Genomic DNA, 9938 nt, shown 5'->3' on the forward strand with positions numbered 1-9938 from the left:
AAATTATTTCTCATGTTGTTCTATTATTAACAAATTAAAGTATCCCTTCGATAAGATTAGAACAGAATTTCGACCCGAATCAACTATATTTTTGCTATAACAAAATAATAGCAAAAATGATATCAAAAAACAAGAAAAGGAGTGCTGATCAATAAAAAAAAAAAAAAAGAAAATAAAGAATGGAGTAAGAGGGGAAGAAGCCAAGAAGAAAATACAAAGCTAAAAATAAACTATCATATCATCATATCACGATACGTCTCTCCATCTTCTCAAATGCTGTTCTTCTTCACTACCCATAATTACAATCATTAGCTTAAGCAGCAGCTCTTAATCCCACGAAACCATTACTTCCTAGTTCCTATTTTCCTGCTTCAACTTTCACAGAAGCTAAACTTATATACACAACCGCCAGATTTTACTGCATTTTTCCTCCCCACAAAAAAAAAAAAGAGGAAGAACAAATAAAAACATTCCAGAGGTGTTCTACCTCACACTTTCTGAAGTGCAGCTGTTGTAAAGAATTTATTAAAATTCTGTGTTTCTTTGTTTCTCATTCTATCCATTTCTCTTTCTCTTCTTCTTCTTCTTCTTCTTCTTCTTCTTTTACTCTCACTTTCTTGTCTGTCTCTTTCTCTTGGTTTCTTTCTGGCACCAAACCTCTCTTTGAATCCAAGTCTTCCTCATTTATGGGCTCATTTTGAACTTAAACTCTTTTGTTTGCCGGTGGATTTGCTTTCATGAGTTGTTGCTGATTTTGGTTCCAGATTTGCTGTTGAACTTGCTTTCTTTGGGTTGTTTCATGCTGTTTATTCCTTGTGCAAAGAAAGAGAGAATCTTTGGTTTCCTCTTATGGATTCTTTTTTAAGTCTTTAAATTCTGTGTTTGATGCAGAGTTTTTAACACCTCTAATTTGAGTTGGCTTTTATTCTTTTCTGTTTCTTGATAAACTCACCTCTTTAGCTCTTCCGGGTCCTTTTTCTCTTTACTTCTTTTTTTATTTAATTGTTGGTTCCTTTGAGAATGTGGCTGTGGATGGCTTCTTCAAGCTGTTGAGTGAGTGTTTGTGTGGAGAATTTTTGAAGAAAAGATGAGATCTTTTACTTCATTTCTAGTTCTTCTGCTCAGCTTAGAACTCTTGCTCGCGGACTGCGCCTCATTTCCAAAGAACGAAGGTGAGTTTTACCCTTACGGGCTTAGTCTTAGTGGATTTCACAGATCTTGATTCTTGATTGGGTTAGGCTTTGAGAATTATGTTTCGCACCCTTTACAGTAATTGATCGGTAGTTACTCAATTGATTGCAATGTGGGATATTGTTTGATTTTATCACCAAGATCTTCCATTGTAGTTGTTCATAGAAATTGTGAAGTAAATGTAAGAATGTGGGTTAGCAGAATTGTAGTTTTGAGATCTTGGTGCAGTCTTTCTTGCAGAATAACTCTTATTTCTTTATGGTTTTTTTTCCCCTCTTTTTTCTCTAGTTGAAGCTCTAACTTCCTTCAAAAGAGCTATTATTGAGGACCCGATGCTGGTTTTGTCAAATTGGAATACGGTGGACTCAGATCCTTGTGGTTGGTCTGGCATCTCTTGTTCCGTGGCTGGAGATCATGTCATAAAGCTGTAAGATCTTCTCTCATTGTTAGTTTAATAGGAAAGCAAAATCACAAACAAATTTACATGATTTTGATATACAGCATTCTTGGTGAGAATTTGGAAGTGGTAGCAAATAGAAATATGCTTTTGCCTAATCTAACTTCCCATTTATGATGCTGCTGTGGCTTGCAGTAATATTTCCGGGGTAGCTTTGAAGGGTTTTATTGCACCAGAATTACACCAACTCTCAACTTTGCGAGAACTGTAAGCTTTTGCTTTAGGCAATGTACAATAATTTTAATTTTGTATCTAGTTTTCTTTGTGAAGTAATATAGGCTGATTGTGGATATGGTTGATGGGCAGAATTTTACATGGGAATTTGTTGATTGGTGCAATACCCAAGGAAATTGGCATGCTGAAAAACCTCACGGTATTGGATTTGGGCTCAAACCGGCTAACAGGAACGATTCCTCCCGAGATTGGAAACTTAAGCAGCATTGTGAAAATGTTAGTGAAAATTGGTGTTAATGTCATAGTACATTGGTAGACTTTTGCTTGTCCACTGCTTTCCTTTTTTTTCCCCTCACTAGTTGTTAGCTTCTGATTCTACAGAAATCTTCAATCCAATGGGTTGACTGGGAAGTTGCCTCCTGAACTTGGTAACTTGAAATACCTTCAGGAACTTCGTGTAGATAGGAATAGGCTTCTGGGAACTTTACCTGGTAGTAATGGCACAGATTATCCTTCCAGTGCACATGGAATGTAAGTATGTAACTCTGGAATTATCTTGAGTAGTTTCCTTGCTAAACCTGAAATTTTCTCTCTCAGTTAGCTGGTAGTCTTCTTGTTGTTCTTTATTTCGGGGTGGGGTGATAGTGATATCTTGGCCTCGTCAATCCAAAATTATTTTTTTTTTTTTTGGGAGTACTCTTGCTACAGCACATACGAAATTTGAAAAATAACAACATTATTGGTCTCTATATTTTTCTCATGGGATTTGTTCTCTTATTTAATAAACTAATTCCAAGTGTAGGTCTTGTTTGCCTTAATTATTTGCTGGAAATCTTATGTACCTAGGGTAGGGAGTCTATGCATATTTATCTTATTCGAAAAAAAGAATCTTCAAATTGTAACTCTGAGGAATTTGTAGTTGTTCAGGTTCTTAGAACTGTGTGAGCGATGAATTTACTAGGTCAATAGACTGATACCAAACCGATAACTACTGTTCAAATTGTGGGCTTCAATTCTATATGATTGCTCCACTGAGTTTTACTTTCAAGAATACTTGGCAACTGTCTATATAAGAACTTGTTCCTAAATGTTATTTCTTCATACAATGACATTAGGTATGCTTCAAATGGCAGCCCTACGGGTTTTTGTCGATCCTCCCAACTAAAAGTAGCCGACTTTTCATACAACTTTTTGGTTGGAAGCATACCCAAGTGCTTAGGGTATCTTCCTAGGTACGTTTCATATTTTGTTCTTGCTCTCTTCTTGATGATTTCTTCTTGCCTTTACCTTTTATTTGAAACAATTCATTTTGGGTATAGGTCAAGTTTTCAGGGTAATTGCCTTCAAGACAAAGATCCCAAGCAGCGTTCTGCTGCACAATGTGGTACGTTACCCTCTTATGCCCATGGTAATTTGTCACTGGAAGCTGGAACACATAAATAATATTGCAATTTTCATCATTTCATGAAAACAATGATCAAATGCCTATACAACTGCATGTTCTTGTTCCCATTGATGTTCCCTAATATTGCATCTTAAGTATTGAACTGGAATTGATCCTCTCAGAATTTACTGTACAAATCCTTCCAAGACTGAAGCGATTTTGAATATTTGTTGGAACCATTGTAAAAATAATTCAATTTTTGCTACTGGTAAATGATGATACTTTTATATCAGGTGGTGGTGCTCCACCCGCAAAAGCCCATTCAGAAGGTAACACGAAGCACATGCCAGCTACAGACGAATCCAAGCATGAAGCTAATTCATCAAAACCAGCATGGCTCTTGGCTCTTGAGATAGCCACTGGAACTATGGTGGGTGTGTTCTTTGTCATTGCCATTTTGACTGCCACCCAGAAGTGGAAGAAAAAACCTTCCATCATTATCCCGTGGAAGAAATCGTCAAGTGCAAAGGACCACATGACAGTTTACATAGGTTAGCTGGCTTATAAAATTCTTTTAGCCTTTGTATCCAGTAACAATTACAACCTAGTCTTCCATTGCACATGTGTATATATATATATCTATATTCGATTTCTATGTTCTATAGTGCTCAACTAAGTGAAAGGCTTCTGCAGACTCTGAAGTGCTGAAGGATGTAATGAGATACAGCAGACAAGAACTTGAGGTAGCATGTGAAGATTTCAGCAACATTATAGGATCCTCTCCCGATAGCCTTGTGTACAAAGGCACCATGAAAGGTGGCCCTGAAATTGCTGTGATATCTCTTTGCATCAAGGAAGAGCAATGGAGTGGCTACCTTGAGCTTTATTTTCAGAAAGAGGTATCTTTTTCTTTCTTCATAAAATTTGCTTACTCCTTTTTAAGGATTATATGATGGTATGCATGAAATTTTTACTGCATATGGACATTCCTTAGGCATTATGTTATTCATGGTTCAGGTGGCAGATTTGGCGAGATTAAATCATGAAAATGTGGGAAAATTGCTAGGCTATTGCAGAGAAAACAGTCCATTTACAAGGATGCTGGTGTTTGAATATGCATCAAATGGAACACTCTACGAACATCTTCATTGTATGTTAAATTTCTGTTACTTTTCTCCTTCCTATCTTTCTTTAGGAACTTCATGGTGTAGTTGTAAAGCTTCAACAATCTGAAAGCAGAAGCTTTCCGGTTAACTGCAGATGGGGAAGCATGCCAATTCTCTTGGACACGGCGCATGAAAATTATCGTTGGGATTGCCCGGGGATTGACGTATCTTCACACAGAACTTGATCCACCATTTACTATATCTGAACTGAACTCCAGTTCCATTTATCTGACTGATGATTTTTCTCCCAAGGTGAGATGAAATCACCTGTCAATCATTTGAAACCAGCTCAACCGACGTTTTTTATGGTCTATGCTTTTTGGTCTTTTCTTGAGTGTAGCGAGGGAGAAATGTTGGTTGGCTTTCCTTTTCCTCACCCTTTACGTCATGTGGTTGTTTATACCTATATATATTCACATACAGAAGCATGAATTTCCAGCCCTTGAAATTGACGAAGTTCTTAGATACTTTTGATTTCTTCTACAGCTGGTTGATTTCGAGTGCTGGAAGACAGTTCTTGCCCGATCAGAGAAGAGCTCAGGCACCATAAGCAACGAAGGTGCAGTCTGCATCCTTCCAAATTCTTTGGAAGGACGTCATCTTCACATCCAGGGTAACATCTATGCGTTTGGGGTTATTTTACTTGAAATTGTTAGCGGCAGACCCCCATACTGCAAAGATAAAGGGTGCTTGGTGGACTGGGTAAGGCGTTATGAATTTTTCGAACTTTTTCCTCCAAATTTAACTGACTCTTTCCAAATATCAGTTCTAACAGAAGGGCTATTTTGAAACTTATACTTGGAAATCCGACCACCTTAGTTTATCAACTTTGTTGCAGGCCAAGGAATTCTTGGATTTGCCCGAAGTTATGTCTTATGTGGTGGATCCTGAATTGAAACATTTCAGATACGAGGATCTGAAGGTGATATGTGAGGTGGTAAGTCTATGCATCTATCCTAATACCAGCACAAGGATGTCCATGCGGGACTTGTGCTCCATGTTGGAAAGTGGTATCGACACTTCCGTATCTGCCGAGATTAAGGCGTCTTCTCTGGCTTGGGCTGAGCTCGCACTTTCGTCGTAGTGACTCGGCTGACACTGTAAATCAGAGATATACAGTAGCAATACTTTTTTTTACCTTTTCCATCGATCTGCTTGATGCCTGAGCTCTTGTAAATGTCGCGTGGCATGAAAATGTAGAATTTCTTGTTGGCAAATGTCTCAATCTTTTTTTTTTTTTTGTGTAAGCATTGCCTGACAATTTGAGGTCATGAAATAGTGATGAAGGTCTTGCTTCAATGTTGTCTCATGTTTATGTTCCTAGTTTAGCTGCATCTCTTTGGAATAGTAATATCTGACTTGTTAAAAGCAATTTCTATACTTTCATCGCTGGTTGTATTGAACTCTACTCGGGTAAGAACTACATTGACTAGTCGTCCACTAATGAAGAGTAACATCGATCACACTTTATAAGCAAAATTTCCAAATCACATTGATTTAAAGTGTTCGTAATACACAAACCCTCTGCTATAATGGAAAACAAATAAGGTAAAAAGCCTCTGCCGAGCTACACTTGAGAAAAAAAGGGATCACTCAGGATTTAGCACTCTATGCTATAAGAATTAAGCAATACGAATTCCTGGACAGAAACTTAGCAGAAGGTGAATAAACTAATTTAGTAGAATGGCATTGTTTAATGTTTAGTACGCGCAAAATGATTGTCGTTAGGATTCCGTTTTCCACTGAAAACAGCCAGTGCTTTCCTGACTGGAGGCTGGTGAGGAGCTTTCTTATCGGTGTGATGGCGGAAAATGTTATCTGGAACAAAGAAGTCATCTTCCTGGAAAACAAATCATTCAGATCATTAGGTCATGGACAGGAAAATATGGATGGTTTCCAAACGAAAAACAAAAGAATATCTCGGTGATGCAGGAAAATGAGACGATGGGGGAAATTGAAATCAACCTGCTTATTTTTTTTCTTTATTTTCGGGTACAGATACTTCTGGGGAAGCTGATCTTCACGTAAAATAGGGTTCTTGGTAACTGCATCCCTACCCCCTTGAGGTAAAGGCAGTGAGAACTGCAAAGAGAATCATGCACCATATTTAAGTCAATTTCTGGAAAAAGCAGATACTTGTATGTCAACTTCCACAATCTCACAGCAGAGACATCGACAAAGCGGCATAGGCCACATATATACAAGTATTAGGATAAAGCAAGTTACTTAAGCTAATTCAACATATTGTTAATCTAAAGGAGGCATGTGCAGTACTGGATATACATCTTTCGTCCGTGGTGTTTTCTAAGTTTAGACTGGTGCAGTTCTTTTTATAGATAAAGAATGTCAAAATGGAAGGACAGGAATTACAACATCAGCAAATCAGTTACAGAACAAAGAACCAAAAATCTTCCCGTAGTTGCTTCTCTAAATGGATTAATACCTTTGTTCCACGCACGGATATGCGAGGTCGACGCCCAGCCAACACAACACCATTTTCATTAACTGTAACAGCAACCTTACGTAGTGTGCCCCCATTCCCACATTTGGGACAGAAAATTCTGCTGGTCTCTGTAGTCACCTTAGAGCAAGCATGGCATTTCAGCACCCACCTGCACAGAGAAATGCTACCAAGTAATGAAACTACTACCCTGAGCTATGAATCATTTATAGGCTAAGAGATGTGCAAGAACATTCAGAAGCAACTGAACTATACTGCTGAAAGGTTCAAGAACAGCAAAATGAAGATGCTGCTACAAAGTTTACACCATACCTGTGAAGCTCACGAATCTGCATTCCTCCAGGAGCCAGAAGTCGTAAACCCATCTGAAGAAGCACATTTTGCATGGCAAAGTCACTAGTCACACAAGCCACACTAGATTCAGACAAGGATCTAAGTGTCCAGCTCTGTTCACTACTCATTTCATCCATATGTGATGCATCTATATCTTCATCAGTTTGGCCCATGATTTCCGTGTTCCCCAGTTCATGATCAGTGAATTCAACTTTATTTGGAGCATCATAAGCAGAATCTGTCACCTTGACACCATTGGATTCGTTTTCCTCGATAGGAACATTTAGCTCATCAATATCCTGAGAAGGCATCATAGGTCCTCCTTCCAGTTTCATCTTATCCAGAACTGCAGAGATATCTTCATTCCTATTCTTCTCGTTACTGATCTCACCACCCTCAAGTTTACCATTTGTCCCGTCTTCAAAGTTTTCATCTAACACCAGCTCCGGACATTGATCATCATCCAGGTTTTCATTTTCCACATTAGCAATTGTGCCCTCTTGATCACCTAATTCAGATGATGCCTCATTCATTTCACGTCTAGCTTTCCTCCTGAGATATCTTCTATGAGTACTTCGACTCACCGCAGGTCGCCAATCACCAGCATTATCATCAAATGCGCCTTGCGATGCATCAATACCATCAGCCACCATCTTTTTTCCCTCAATTTTTACTTCTGTCTTCTTTGGCAAGTATTTCCTGGGCTTCCTAAAAGCAAAATCACCATCCTCCTGATTCTGAATTTGCGTGCCATCTCGACTTGAACCATTATCTACACTTTGCTCATCTGTTGAATTAATACCGAAGCTCAAATCTTTGATGGGTAAAATTCTCGATTTAGGATTTGGTCTACTGTCAACTGCTTGATCCAGTGCTTCCCACTCCTCAAGATTAGGGACATTAGAACCCCAACCAGGCAAGTCCTTTTCAGGAAGCCTTTTAACATTAACTGTGTGAATAGGAGGTGGGCTCTCTCTGATATGCTGAGTCCCATGGATCTGAGCCTCCAATGTATAAGTCAAAGCAATAAGCTTGAGATCCACATCTGAAAGTGTTTGCAAGTCACCAGTAGCTTTTGCAAAGCTGATCACTGTAAAACCACATACCCGAAACTCAAATAAGACCATTTCCTTAGCTCAAAATATGTTCTTGTTCAACAACTCTAATATTACTAGTTGTACTGGATGACTTGAAAGTTGCATAAGTATAACAATATGAAAACCTAGCAGAATAGCCTACTCTTCTTTTAGACAAGCTGAAAGCTTACTCGATCCAGAATTTTTCAGCTAAGTAAAATAGCACCATGAACAAACATCAACAAATAGCTATTGCAAGTGCAAGAACACTGATATCATACCTGCACACCACAGCCTCTCAATAAGACTTAATCACTCTAAGGAGATTGTAGTTGCAAGCCCTTCAATGCCTCTATTTAATAAAACATTTAGGGAAGTAACGAGACAAGGGTACTCGGACAAAATCTTTTCTTCATGAAAAAAGAAAAGTTGCCAAGGGAAAGCACACACATAGTTTATCCTGCGGTTAACTAAGAACCTCAATTAAAATTGGGGAGAAAATAAAGACGTCCCTTATGTCTATCATCTTTGATTCCATACGGATAATAAGAATGAAACTTCAATTGATGCACACATAGTACTAGCTCATATAGTATATGAATACCGTACAAAGTCATACATGACGACATGCAATTAACATGGTATAAACCGGAAACAAGACTAACGGACATATTCTCGTAAAGCAAAATACGAAATAAGGTACAATCTACATATAGCTAATACCCAGACACAGCTCACAACACGAGATTGCGATAATTAAATCGAGAAATCAAGAAACATACCTTTGTTGAGGGCATCAGGAGAGGGCTCCAGAGTATCAACAGTGAAGGGCAGGAAGTTGAGGGAGTGTCGGGAAGCAGGATCACGAATTTCGCTGATGACCTCCGCGATAGAGACGAAGCGGTCAGCGGAATGGGCGAGCCTTTCCCCGCCCTGGATTATGGCGTTGGCGTCGACCACCGCCACCGCAATGCCCTTTGACGAGTTGCAGCTCCCGACCAGTACCCCAACATATTGGGCGTTGTTTGCGACGGCGGCAGGGAGGTCCTGGTGGGGCGGCTTGTGTTCCCTTTGCTGTTTCAGTAAGCTGCTCCAACACGGCGGAGCAGGGGGCGGGGGTTGTACCTCCATGGCGGAAGGAAGGAAGGAAGAAAGGCGAGAGTACAAAACCCTACTAGAGGTAGAACGAGTTATGTGGGAGAAATCAAACGACCGAGTTTTATTTGGCAAAGCACTTTTCTGGACTGTGTTTGGTTTTATGTTTTCGTAATTCCCAAAACAAATAAAACACGTGTTGTTTTTGTGTTTTTACACTTTATTTGTGTATATTTTTTTTTAATTTTTTATATATAATATATATAAAAATAAATTTATATATATAATATAAAAAAGACATGATTTGACAATAAACAGTGATTTTTATCTTAAAAAAATACAACATTAAACATACAATATTTATATATATACACATTTATATATAAAAAGATATGATTTGACAATGAATATTGATTTTTTTCTCCCAAATTCCAACATCGAACCTACACCACTTATTTTAAAATATTTTAAATTACCTCAAAACACAAATCCAAACATATCATCTATTTTCAACACACACTTATTTATCTCTATTTTTCTCTCTCAATCTCTAAAATATAAAACAAAGCACTCAAACCACAAATCCAAACACAATGCATAT

The 9938-nt window shown here is 38.4% G+C and overlaps 2 protein-coding genes across 3 annotated transcripts; one reads left to right on the forward strand and one right to left on the reverse strand.

Moving 5' to 3' along the window:
• LOC105157683 (probable LRR receptor-like serine/threonine-protein kinase At1g63430) lies at positions 278–5671 on the forward strand. Of its 2 annotated transcripts, none has more exons than XM_011074135.2 (13): positions 278–1172; positions 1480–1618; positions 1784–1855; positions 1955–2098; positions 2204–2353; positions 2956–3054; positions 3142–3206; positions 3500–3757; positions 3900–4105; positions 4224–4356; positions 4467–4624; positions 4859–5074; positions 5211–5671. In XM_011074135.2, the coding sequence occupies exons 1-13, from the start codon at positions 1088–1090 to the stop codon at positions 5454–5456; spliced, it is 1971 nt and encodes a 656-aa protein (XP_011072437.1). In that variant the 5' UTR covers positions 278–1087; the 3' UTR covers positions 5457–5671. The 2 variants fall into 2 exon arrangements, with proteins under 2 accessions (XP_011072437.1, XP_011072429.1); XM_011074127.2 differs by having other exon boundaries at positions 284–1172; positions 2938–3054.
• LOC105157699 (RNA-binding protein NOB1) lies at positions 5839–9475 on the reverse strand. Its single transcript, XM_011074146.2, has 5 exons — positions 9025–9475; positions 7146–8256; positions 6816–6984; positions 6338–6454; positions 5839–6212 (listed from the first exon to the last, which is right to left on the reverse strand). Exons 1-5 carry the CDS (start codon positions 9371–9373, stop codon positions 6066–6068), a joined length of 1893 nt encoding a protein of 630 aa, XP_011072448.1. The 5' UTR covers positions 9374–9475; the 3' UTR covers positions 5839–6065.

The sequence above is a fragment of the Sesamum indicum genome, linkage group LG1, assembly GCF_000512975.1.
Source record: "Sesamum indicum cultivar Zhongzhi No. 13 linkage group LG1, S_indicum_v1.0, whole genome shotgun sequence".
Classification (NCBI taxonomy): Eukaryota; Viridiplantae; Streptophyta; class Magnoliopsida; order Lamiales; family Pedaliaceae; genus Sesamum; species Sesamum indicum.